This window comes from Schistocerca serialis, chromosome 5, assembly GCF_023864345.2.
Source record: "Schistocerca serialis cubense isolate TAMUIC-IGC-003099 chromosome 5, iqSchSeri2.2, whole genome shotgun sequence".
NCBI classification, from domain to species: Eukaryota; Metazoa; Arthropoda; class Insecta; order Orthoptera; family Acrididae; genus Schistocerca; species Schistocerca serialis.
Genome location: NC_064642.1, coordinates 144,508,602 through 144,522,151, shown reverse-complemented (window position 1 = coordinate 144,522,151; position 13,550 = coordinate 144,508,602). Strand labels below are relative to the sequence as shown.

General features: G+C 46.1%; 1 protein-coding gene across 1 annotated transcript in view; it reads right to left on the bottom strand.

The window, feature by feature from the left end:
• Positions 1-13,550, bottom strand: part of LOC126481809 (protein amnionless) — a 131,339-nt gene that overhangs the window by 16,944 nt on the left and 100,845 nt on the right. The window contains exons 6-7 of the mRNA XM_050105764.1: positions 11,053-11,212; positions 4,204-4,366 (exon numbers count right to left, since the gene is read on the bottom strand). Of these exons, the coding sequence (XP_049961721.1) occupies positions 4,204-4,366; positions 11,053-11,212 (323 nt within the window). The remainder of the gene's footprint in view (positions 1-4,203; positions 4,367-11,052; positions 11,213-13,550) is intronic.

Below are 13,550 nucleotides of genomic sequence, written 5' to 3'. Positions count from 1 at the left end.
AGAAACTTACTCTAGGCATCCGCCTAAGTTCTGAAAAAGAAATCCTGAAGATTGCGGAGGCTAGTCCTTTACATCGCAGATGTCGTTGCATCGAGCTGTGGCGAAATATAGCTACTGGATGTTGGTCTGAAGATATCAATGGGAACTTCATGCTGGCCACGATATACCCTATGGGACGTGGATGACACTGAACGTATGGAGGGTTGGAGTGACATGGTCCAAGGAAAACCTGGAGCAGCGGACAAACATCACTGGAGAGTCACCCGGTAGCTGTTGGGGGCCTCAAAGAGCAACCCACCTTGTCTGCCGCAGGCTGCACGAACCTTACACAATCAACCATCTGCTGAAAGAGAATGAAAGAACTATCCATGCACCAAAATTTAGTGCTGTACTGTCAGTTTGAAATCTGTCTTTATTTGATATGGATTTTTCTCATCTTTTATTTCTGCTGTTTGTGTACTCCGTTTCGATAGTTCATATTGTTTTCATCTACAATTACTTGTGTTTGTATCTATGATCTCCTTTGCTTGTACTACTGAACCACGGTGCCAATGCACTTGGTGTTCCATGGACGTTATCGGAGACACGCGGTGACGTTATAGTAAAAAAAACGTACCCATTTTTTGGACTGACGAATACACTATGGAAATCCGATCAGCTTCACGAGAAAAGTTGTCTGTTAGTATAGTAGACGTCAATCTGATGGACTTCAAAAGTACAGTAGACGCCAGTCTGATGGACTTCAAAATGGTTCAAATGGCTGTAAGCACTATGGAACTTAACATCTGAGGTCATCAGTCCCCTAGACTTAGAACTACTTACACCTAACTAACCTAAGGACATCACACACATCCATGCCCGAGGCAGGATTCGAACCTGCGACCGTAGCAGCCGCGTGGCTCCGGATTGAAGCGCCTAGAACCGCTCGGCCACGGCGGCCGGCTGATGGACTTCAAGTGCACTGGTAAACACATGAGCAGACTTAAGCAACCTCGCTCTTAGATGAAATAGCATTGTGGTCGACTGGTATAGTCGTTTGCTCATAATTTATTTTAGTCCGCGCCCGCTAGCTGAATGGTCAGCGTGACTGATTGCCAATCCTCTGGGCCCGGGTTCAATTCCCGACTGGGTCCGGGAGTTTTCTCCGCCGAGGGACTGGGTGTTGTGTTGTCCTCCTTATCATCCTATCATCCTCATCAATTGCAGGTCGCCGACGTGGCGTCAGATTGAAAGACCGGCACCCGGCGAACAGTCTGCCCGACGGGGGGCCCTAGCCATAGTATTCAATTTAAAAAAAAATCATTTTTACATCCCCTACCGGATATAAGTTCCTCTAGACTCTTCCACGCATAAGGATGAGCTCTAATTATCCATGTACCTCCTAAATGTTTTCCAAGGTATCTGCCCATCTTCTGTTAGGTCTTTTACCTTTGATGCCCTGTGGTCATGGTCCCTTCTTCTCCCCGACCAAATAGTCTGCAAACCACACTCATTGTAAACGTCCCTTCTGAGGCATACCGGAGGCTTACATTTGAAAATCGTATTTAGTTTACAAAAAACAATACTAACCAGTTTTACTCTCGTGTTTATTTCTTTAGCTGCCCATAATCGTTTTCTTAGCTGTTCTGCGTACACAAAATCAACCACTGGTGCTACGAATTCATTGCAAACTTGTGCTGTTTTATTTTCGATATATTAGTTAGATTCGAGGCATGCTGTACTTCTTGCTCGTCCAGCCGATCACAGTAGTGCTGATCTGGCGCACGTCTTTGGCCGAAGGGTGGGGTCAACAGCCTTTTGAGCTGCAGCTACTGCCATTCCGGGTTGACGTCGAGCGGCGGGAGACGGAAGTACTCTGGACACAACGAGAAAACATCATCCGGAAGTCAGAGCCGTGGCCACAGGGAGTGGCCAACAGTCAACGCCGGGCGTGCCTGTTCTGGGTGGCGGCGACCGGGGTTCATGAACCGGGCTGTGCCTGGAGATGTGGGCAGCAGAGAGGGCGATACGGAGACATCAAGGAAAGCCTCTACTGGTAGCCGTGCTTCGATGGGCTGACGAGTCGAGGGATGGAGCTGAGTCTGACTGAGTTGAGGCATTGACCCGACTCGTCTGAAGCAGCGCAGCAAGCCGAAGGCATCGCGGTGGCCGAGTAGCGGCGGTTAGAGAGGAAGTACACACAATCATTCGGTAGACAGCCAACGAATACGCAGCCTGCTGCACATCTGGTGTGCCGAGGAGCCGAGACTGGGACTCCACTAATGATTGACGGCCGCAGAGTATGGACTCAACAGGCCAAGGGGGCGGTTGGTGTCCTTCCCGGGTGAGAGGACGGCGATGTCAGAAGATAAGCAGACAGGGGCTTTCCGTATTACAAGAGGAACATTGACAGTGTGCTTTGGTGACCCACAGTCGAATATTGGTCGGTTGAGTTCATTCACACGGTATTTAGTGTACAGTGAAGGGTACAAGCAGAGTACACCGGGTGTAACGATTTCCCAGTCACGTTCCACGTGACAGGGCCGTGTGCTCAGTGTGGTGTGTTGAGCTTACTGTGCTTGCTTGCGCACTGAGTGTACGGTTGTTTCCTCGGAACGAGAGTTTTGTTTACCCGTCTGTTGTTATTATGCTGTGAGTGTAACCAGAATTCTATGTGCTGTTGTACAGAGAATTGTAATTGTCAACTTTGCCTAGATAATATTCAGTTGTTTCGTAGTAGTGTTGCTAATAGTGGCAGCGGTGAAGGTCGTGGTTGGTAGATCCAGCTCAAGTCATAACGTATGTCTTTCTTTCTTTTGCTGGTGCCTTGTCCCGCGGTTGCACAGGGTCGGCAGGGTTAGGAACGGATTGGCAAGGTTAGTTTTGAAGGGGTGGGCGCATGCCCTTCCTGCCGTCACCCCGTACCTCCCAGGACAGAATTAGTGTAACCCAGCTGTCTGCGTCTAGTGTAATCCATGGGGTAGTGCGAACGTGTTCAGATGCCAGCGAGTCGTGTAACTGAGGCGCAACGTGTGGACCAGCCTGGTATTCACCTAGTGGGACGTGGAAAACCGCCTAAAAACCACATCCAGGATGGTCGACACACCAGCCGACATCGGTAATCCGCCGGGCGGATTCGATCCGGGGCCAGCGCGCCTACCCGAGTCCAGGAAGCAGCGCAGTAGCGCTCTCGGCTAACCTGGCGGGTTTTCAAGTCTTAACGTATGTAATCCAAATTAAATCTGAGGGCTGATTTTCTGATCTACTGTTTTTTTAAAGTGGTTCTGTATGGAAGTTGTTTTCATTTCGTTTTTTTTTTTTTTTTTTTTTTTTTTTTTTTTTGCCAAAAGGGCGAATATTGAGAACTGTCTGAGTTCTTGTTGTTGCCACACAATTTAGTATTATTGGGGCGGTGTTAATTTGAAACTGTTTCATCACTGTGCTAAAGAAATTCTTGTTCGTTTATTGTATTAATCTGTCGCGCATGCTTCAGGAACAATGACTGGGCCACATACTAAAATTCAGTTTGTCAACTTGCTGTTTTGTTAATTGCTGGGGAAGGTATTTTAGGTTTAATTAATATTGTTTACCAAAGTAAGTCCACATCTGCACAACCCCCAGTCCGAACCCAACCCCACTAAAACCGTCACTATAATTATATTTATCTTTTTTCTGTTTCAGGTCTACTGTCAAACTTGAATTGTTAGAAATTTATTCTAGAAATTATCTGCGCTACAAGCAAATCACTCAATACCATCAGGAACCGTAAGATGGTATATGGTACACCATATGCATTCCTTTTTCGTTTTATTTCTTGTAATAATGCTGAGAATAGTTCTCGTGATATGAGGTCTCCTTTGCTGAATCATCTTCAGTTTTGAATTTTTTACTATCCTGATGGATTAAAATAGAAAATGTAGCTCAAATGTGGATATAATTCAGTATGTTATCGTAGGCCTCATCAGTTCAGTCTTTCTCAAATGCTGTTAGTACAGATTTTGGTGTATCCAAGTCAAATGCTTTCTTAGAAGCTATGACAAAGTGGTAACACAATCCCGTTGCTTCGTTGTATAATTTTTTCCACGACTTACAAAAGGTCCATTTCAAAGTCTTTTTTTCGTTTTCCTGTTTAAAATCTAATGTTTGCTGTATGGGACGTAGCTGTATAATCCTCACCGTGTTATTGCACAATCTTGTAAATCGATATGTTGACCACAAAAATACCTGTGACACGGCAGTGTCCCCGCCGGCGGCGCCCTTGCCGTACATGGGGTTGTCGAAGGCCTTCTCTGGGGGCGGCGGTGCCACCACAGAGACGTGGCTGTCCTCCTGGTCCGTGTTCTCGAAGCGAGCGAACACGAATGGCCGGCCGTCTCCTTGCAGAGACCTGCAACAGCGCGAGTCCTCCATAAACAGCTCGTCGCAAACGTACTGAGGGATAGGCGCTCATAAAGTCCTCATCCCTAGCTGATGAGGTATGAACATGAACTTTTGTTTGGGGTAAGAAAGCGTAACCACGAAGAAAGCAGTAAGAGACGTAGTCACTCAAATGAGGTATCATTATGGAAATTATGAGAGGCATGTATGTGAACCATTGCCCTCCGGTCTACCACGTTCAGACAACACACCATGTTCACAATAATAAGTTTGGCATTAAATATTCGGAATATCTGTATATTATAAAACATATATGTACTTACACACTAGGTTTACTGGTGACAGCACTTGTGTGCGTGTCTTTGGCTATGATAGATGTGTCACTGCTCAATATAATGTGAAATAACGCGTCTTCTTCATTCACACAATGTGTTCCATAAATTCCATCACAAAGGACAACTTTAGAATGTTGGACAATTCAAATTATACATCAATTCGCAGAACCAACCACTGCAGGATGCTTCTATAAATATTTCACCAAGAACATACAGGGTATAACGATTATAAGTTCAAACATTTTATACTCGATACCTGAGTAGAAACAAGGCCCCGGGAGTAGACAACATTCCATTAGAACTACTGACGGGCTTGGGAGAGCCAGTCCTGACAAAACTCTACTATCTGGTGAGCAAGATGTATGAGACAGGCGAAATACCCTCAGACTTCAAGAAGAATATAATAATTCCAATCCCAAAGAAAGGAGGTGCTGACAGATATGAAAATTACCGAACTATCAGTTTAATAAGTCACAGCTGCAAAATACTAACGCGAATTCTTTACATACGAATGGAAAAACTGGTAGAAGCTGACCTCGGGGAAGATCAGTTTGGATTCCGTAGAAATATTGGAACACATGAGGCAATACTGATCCTACGATTTATCTTGGAAGCTAGATTAAGGAAAGGCAAACCTACGAGTCTAGCATTTGTAGACTTAGAGAAAGCTTTTCACAATGTTGATTGGAATACTCTCTTTCAAATTCTGAAGGTGGCAGGGGTAAAATACAGGGAGCGAAAGCCTATTTACAATTTGTACAGAAACCAGGTGGCAGTTATAAGAAAAAAAATGGCTCTGAGCACTATGGGACTCAACTGCTGAGGTCATTAGTCCCCTAGAACTTAGAACTAGTTAAACCTAACTAACCTAAGGACATCACAAACATCCATGCCCGAGGCAGGATTCGAACCTGCGACCGTAGCGGTCTTGCGGTTCCAGACTGCAGCGCCTTTAACCGCACGGCCACTTCGGCCGGCGGCAGTTATAAGAGTCGAGGGACATGAAAGGGAAGCAGTGGTATGGAAGGGACTGAGACAGGGTTGTAGCCTATCCCGGATGTTATTCAATCTGTATATTGAGCAAGCAGTAAAGGAAACAAAAGAAAAATTCGGAGTAGGTATTAAAATCCATGGAGAAGAAATAAAAACTTTGTGGTTCGCCGATGACATTGTAATTCTGTCTGAGACAGCAAAGGACTTGGAAGAGCAGCTGAACGGAATGGACAGTGTCTTGAAAGGAGGGTATAAGATGAACCTCTACAAAGGCAAAACTAGGATAATGGAATGTAGCCGAATTAAGTCGGGTGATGCTGATGGAATTAGATTAAGAAATGAGACACTTAAAGTAGTAAAGGAGTTTTGCTATTTGGGGAGCAAAATAACTGATGATGGTCGACGTAGAGAGGATATAAAATGTAGACTGGCAATGGCAAGGAAAGCGTTTCTGAAGAAGAGAAATTTGTTAACATCGAGTATAGATTTAAGTGTCTGGAATTCGTTTCTAAAAGTATTTTTATGGAGTGTAGTCATGTTTGGAAGTGAAACATGGACAATAAACAGTTTGGGCAAGAAGAGAATAGACGCTTTCGAAATGTGGTGCTACAGAAGAATGTTGAAGATTAGGTGGGTAGATCACATAACTAATGAGGAGGTATTGAATAGGATTGGGGAGAAGAGGAGTTCGTGACACAACTTGACTAGAAGAAGGGATCGGTTGGTAGGACATGTTCTAAGGCATCAAGGGATCACCAGTTTAGTATTGGAGGGCAACGTGGAGGGTAAACATCGTAGAGGGAGACCAAGAGATGAACACACTAAACAGATTCAGAAGGATGTAGGTTGCAGTAGGTACTGGGAGATGAAGAAGCTTGCACAGGATAGAGTAGCATGGAGAGCTGCATCAAACCAGTCTCAGGACTGAAGACCACAACAACAACAACAACAACAACAACCTTAATATGTACACACATCGGTGTGGTTCTCTTTCCTTTGCATTGAACAGTCTTACCACAAGCGCGGCACATACTTTAGCTACCTGATATTTTCTGCACGGCTCTAACTGCACCACTATGTTGACTACACCTCTCAGTATAGGCTATCTGTTTTGCGTCCATACGTCCACACTTCAGAATATGACATGCTGCCCAAGGGAAAATAAACATTAATGGTTTGCTCTTGCCATATGTACTTGGAAGTCTACATTTAATCGTCCGTGCCGGCCGCGGTGGTCTAGCGGTTCTAGGCGCTCAGTCCGGAACCGCGCGACTGCTACGGTCGCAGGTTCGAATCCTGCCTCGGGCATGGATGTGTGTGATGTCCTTAGGTTAGTTAGGTTTAAGTAGTTCTAAGTTCTAGGGGACTGATGACCACAGATGTTAAATCCCATAGTGCTCAGAGCCATTTGAACCATTTTTAATCGTCCGCAAATGAAGTGAATACTGATGTAATTTTGTTCAGTACACTTTTCTCAGTCACTCATAAAAACGTCTGCGCTTTTACCCATTACACCCTGTATAAATAAATAATTATAAGAATTATAACTACTTTTTTAAGCACCCAGAAGACATGGCCAGATGTCAATCTCACTTCGTATACATGCACTCAGTCGGCTAGTATGTCAGTGATTACCTTCCGTGACCAGCATGTGGAACGTCTTGGTGATGGTTCCGCAACTGGGATAACAATTTTGAAGAAAATGTCAGTAGCGTTTGCACAATTTTTTTTTTATTTTACACCACGACGAGTTTCGGTATCTGAGGCAATTATTAGTGGTATCTACGTAGTATCAAACAAAAGAGTACAACAGAATCAGTCAAATGGCGAAGAATGTAGCAATAATCATCAACAACAAATCAAATACATAAATTTTCAAAAGAGCTCGCCCGTATACTTCATAAAAGAAATAAATTAAAAACTAACGTGTTGTGAACTAGTCTACTATTAAAATGAATATATGTTATGTAAACTAAATAATGTCAAAATTGCTAGTAGCAAACACCATAAAAACACGATAGTTATCTAGGAAATCGACATATGTCAGGCGTCCTCAGAGGACAGAGGAAGACTGCTAAGGCGTGCAAGGAGATCGCAAGTAAATAGGGGGGACGAAAGTTACTAGCAGGACAAGAAGGGGACAGGTAGGCAAGCACGCAGAAGCAAGTAATGAGATAAAAACTGACATAATGCTTTAAAAGTTAAATACGAAACGAACTGGAATTTAAAATGCTGGCAAGGATCAAGGTTGCATAATAAAAAGACGTGTAAAAATATTATTACGAAAAGAGAAAGCACAACAGATGACGCTCAGAGACGCTATGATGAACGAAACCTCCATTTGGAAAGCAACGACAGTAAACAAATGGAAACGGCAGAGGATGTCTCTGCATGCAGACATGATGTTGATACAACATGTGGCCATAAGGAACTGAGCATGGTCTGTGTGTACAAGAAATGGGCCTGCTGTGCAAATAGTCTGAAAGGTATTCAGAAAACAATGTTTTAGGCTTTTTCGTTCATTAAGAATATCGTTCTTATTGCGGTACACATGATTATAGATTTCAATTTCCTCAAAAATGTACACATCTGTACATCTTGATCTTTGGCTTCCCTCTGACAACCATGCCCCCACTCTTGCTACCCTCCCTGTTTTCCTTTCCCTGTTGCTTCATAACCTGGGTTGTGAGTAACTGAATCCACTTTCCCTTCTTCCCTTTCTTTCCCCTCTCTCCTCCCTGATGAAGGAACATTTGTTCCAAAAGATAGGAACGTAAATTTTCGGTTCTGTTTTGTGTGTATCTATCGGCTGTACTGAGCTGAGGTAAGTACTGGCCAGCCCCTCTATCTCTTTGTTAGTATTTGTTTCAGTTGTAAATTTGTTGTTTTCAATATTAATGTTTGGTACAACCTGAACTAGTGTGTTACCGGTTTCGAAGACAATTCTAACATTAACACTGCGAAACAATGCACTGAGTTCATAAGAAACTTTCCCGTAAAAGTGAAATGAGATGAATTTTACCTTGCGTACTGCATCGTCACTAACAGTGTTGCCTCGATTTTGAAGAACGTCAAGTTTAGATTTATATAATTACGTATCTTATCAGAACTGCCACGGAAAAATGATAGTCGTTCTGGCAGGCAATTTGACGGAATATATTCAGTTCTTTATAGTTTCTGAATTATTAAGGCCTAATTTAAGTCAGCTGCTTATCATTTCTTGGAAAAATGCTTTGTTTTACTTTTCTGGGTGGCAAGAGTTCTGAGAAATAATGACATCAGTTGTTGTAGGTTTGCGATAAATTCAAAACGATTGATTTCTTTTGACTTTAGCAGTGCATAAATAAAGAAAATCAATGGGCATATTTTGCTGATGTTCTACGGTGAAGTGAATGTTAGGCTAAAGTTCGTTCATCATAAGAGCTAACAGATCAGTGTCGTCATTAGATCCTAGCTGCAACAATACAATATTATCTACATATCTTTTGTAATAGCTCAATCATTTTCTGCCTTTCTTGTAAATGATAAGAGTTGCAGTTCTCTATAACAGATGGAATGGTCACTGGAGTGCATTAGTGTTGTTCGTGCTTAGTGTTGTTACCGATGTTGGTACGGTACGTCAGGGCCTTGAAGAGCGTCAGATGTGGCGTGATCACAGAGGAGGACAGGTACTCGTGTGAGTGTTGTCAGCACCTGACAGAGTTTGAAAGTGAGCTCATTGTGGGTCTCCATTTGGCCCGCTAGTCTAACGTTGCAATATCCAGATTCGTGATGCAGTCGGGTATAACACTGGCCCGATTTTGACTGCATGGGAACGTCAGGGCAGGCGTTGTAGTCGTCAAGGTTCTGGTCGACCGCGTCTGCCCCCTACCAGGGAGGATCGCCGTATTGTGCACTAAGCTCATCGTAGTCCCTACATTTTTGGAGGGACACTCCTAGTGTCACGATATGGGGACACTTGACTTTAGATCATGGTTGGTGGTGACTGAGGGAATGGCGACGGCACACCGTACGTCACGGATATCCTGAGTCCTCACATGTTACCTATCGTGCGGCAGTGCAATGATTCGATTTTTCCACTGGACAGTACTAGGCCACACAAGGCACGTACCTCTATGAATTGTCTGTTGGTTGTTAAGGTACTCCAGCGGACAGCGAGATCGCCAGTTCTGTCCCCGACAGAACGTAGGCAAGCGTTTGACTCGGTGCCCCACTGCAGACTCCTAACTAAGGTACGAGCATATGGGATTGGTTCCCAAGTATGTGAGTGGCTCGAAGACTTCTGAAGTAATAGAACCCAGTACATTGTCCTCAATGGCGAGTGTTCATCGGAGGTGAGGGTGTCATCTGGAGTGCCCCAGGGAAGTGTGGTAGGTCCGCTGTTGTTTTCTATCTACATAAATGATCTTTTGGATACGGTAGATAGCAATGTGCGGCTGTTTGCTGATGATGCTGTGGTGTACGGGAAGGTGTCGTCGTTGAGTGACTGTAGGAGGATACAAGATGACTTGGACAGGATTTGTGATTGGTGTAAAGAATGGCAGCTAACTCTAAATATAGATAAGTGTAAATTAATGCAGATGAATAGGAAAAAGAGTCCCGTAATGTTTGAATACTTCATTAGTCGATTAAATATTTGGGCGTAACATTGCAGAGCGATATGAAGTGGGGCAAGCATGTAATGGCAGTTGTGGGGAAGGCGGATAGTCGTCTTCGGTTCATCGTTAGAATTTTGGGAAGATGTGGTTTATCTGTACAGGAGACCGCTTATAAAACACTAATACGACCTATTCTTGAGTACTGCTCGAGCGTTTGGGATCCCTATCAGGTCGGATTGAGGGAGGAAATAGAAGCAATTCAGAGGCGGGCTGCTAGATTTGTTACTATTAGGTTTGATCATCACACGAGTGTTACGGAAATGCTTCAGGAACTCGGGCGGGAGTCTCTAGAGGAAAGGAGGCGTTCTTTTCGTGAATCGCTACTGAGGAAATTTCGAGAACCAGCATTTGAGGCTGACTGCAGTACAATTTTACTGCCGCCAACTTACATTTCGTGGAAAGACCACACAGATAAGATAAGAGAGATTAGGGCTCGTACAGAGGCATATAGGCAGTCATTTTTCCCTCGTTCTGTTTGGGAGTGGAACGGGGAGAGAAGATGCTAGTTGTGGTAGGAGGTACCCTCCGCCACGCACCGTATGGTGGATTGCGGTGTATGTAGATGTAGGTGGGACCAGTTCGGACGTCAGTTCCGTCCCAGTGCCAATATCCAATATATCGAGGACCAGCTACAACAGCTGTGGGATAGCTTACTTCGCCAGAGCATGCAATGCAAAGAGGGTGTTAGGAGTATATGCGACGGTACTCACTGTCCGTGTCGGTAGACGAAGAGGAAGAAGAGCCCGGCCATGAGCAGCAGCACGGCGGCGAGCGCGCCCACCATGAAGGCGAATAGAGCCAGGGCGGCGCCGCCGCGCAGCTCGGGGCCCGACGCCTGCACCGACGCCGCCAGCACTCCCAGATTCGGATCTGCAACACCCGAAGCCCCCCACTCTGGCAAGTGAGTTTGTCAGGTCACGAACACCCCACCTTCCCAGCTGGAGGTTCATCGTATGCTAAGGCTATCAGTCGCACTTTTTTTTAACAGAGGTAACTGATCCTGTTTAGTTCTCGCTTCACCACATGTCGCTGATGACCTCACTTGTCGTGTCGGAGAGGCTGCTCCGGCACTTACTGAAAGAACAGGGTACAAGCAACGACGATTTCTGGTACACTTTGGAACGAACGATACCTGCCTTCTGGACTCCAAGTTCATACTTCATCCATTCCAGCGATTGGCAGAGAACGTTGAGAATACCGTTCTTATAAATACACTCCTGGAAATGGAAAAAAGAACACATTGACACCGGTGTGTCAGACCCACCATACTTGCTCCGGACACTGCGAGAGGGCTGTACAAGCAATGATCACACGCACGGCACAGCGGACACACCAGGAACCGCGGTGTTGGCCGTCGAATGGCGCTAGCTGCGCAGCATTTGTGCACCGCCGCCGTCAGTGTCAGCCACTTTGCCGTGGCATACGAAGCTCCATCGCAGTCTTTAACACTGGTAGCATGCCGCGACAGCGTGGACGTGAACCGTATGTGCAGTTGACGGACTTTGAGCGAGGGCGTATAGTGGGCATGCGGGAGGCCGGGTGGACGTACCGCCGAATTGCTCAACACGTGGGGCGTGAGGTCTCCACAGTACATCGATGTTGTCGCCAGTGGTCGGCGGAAGGTGCACGTGCCCGTCGACCTGGGACCGGACCGCAGCGACGCACGGATGCACGCCAAGACCGTAGGATCCTACGCAGTGCCGTAGGGGACCGCACCGCCACTTCCCAGCAAATTAGGGACACTGTTGCTCCTGGGGTATCGGCGAGGACCATTCGCAACCGTCTCCATGAAGCTGGGCTACGGTCCCGCACACCGTTAGGCCGTCTTCCGCTCACGCCCCAACATCGTGCAGCCCGCCTCCAGTGGTGTCGCGACAGGCGTGAATGGAGGGACGAATGGAGACGTGTCGTCTTCGGCGATGAGAGTCGCTTCTGCCTTGGTGCCAATGATGGTCGTATGCGTGTTTGGCGCCGTGCAGGTGAGCGCCACAATCAGGACTGCATACGACCGAGGCACACAGGGCCAACACCCGGCATCATGGTGTGGGGAGCGATCTCCTACACTGGCCGTACACCACTGGTGATCGTCGAGGGGACACTGAATAGTGCACGGTACATCCAAACCATCATCGAACCCATCGTTCTACCATTCCTAGACCGGCAAGGGAACTTGCTGTTCCAACAGGACAATGCACGTCTGCATGTATCCCGTGCCACCCAACGTGCTCTAGAAGGTGTAAGTCAACTACCCTGGCCAGCAAGATCTCCGGATCTGTCCCCCATTGAGCATGTTTGGGACTGGATGAAGCGTCGTCTCACGCGGTCTGCACGTCCAGCACGAACGCTGGTCCAACTGAGGCGCCAGGTGGAAATGGCATGGCAAGCCGTTCCACAGGACTACATCCAGCATCTCTACGATCGTCTCCATGGGAGAATAGCAGCCTGCATTGCTGCGAAAGGTGGATATACACTGTACTAGTGCCGACATTGTGCATGCTCTGTTGCCTGTGTCTATGTGCCTTTGGTTCTGTCAGTGTGATCATGTGATGTATCTGACCCCAGGAATGTGTCAATAAAGTTTCCCCTTCCTGGGACAATGAATTCACGGTGTTCTTATTTCAATTTCCAGGAGTGTATGTAGCCTTTCTTGGCCGTTTTCAGTCTCATAAATATCCTTCCGGGTGTGACGACAACATGGCTGGATGCAAACCGAAGGGGCCGCGGTTCGCTTCCCGGACGGGTCGGGGATTTTCTTCGATCGCTGAGTCGGTGATGTATTTTCCTAATTATTTCATAGCCACTGACACGTAACTCCCTAGAAGGTGTCAACTAAAAAGACTTGCATCTTGCGGGAAACCGCCATGACACAAACCGCGCGCGCGCGCGCTCGTGCTCACACGAACACACACACACACACACACACACACACACACACACGCAGAGAGAGAGAGAGAGAGAGAGAGAGAGAGAGAGGGAGAGAGAGAGAGAGAGACTGTCGTGACTTCTTGTAAAATACTTACAATGATAATATTATAATAAGTGACATTCCGGCCAGTTGCATTTGCATTCATCGAGGCAGTGACTAACTAGCTGGAATGTAACTACTTCAGTCCCCTGCATTCCTAACGATGTCACAAGACCGCCAGCGTCGCAGTTCTTGTACTTTATTGACTATAAAATATCATCGATCGGCCTTACGAGAGACAGC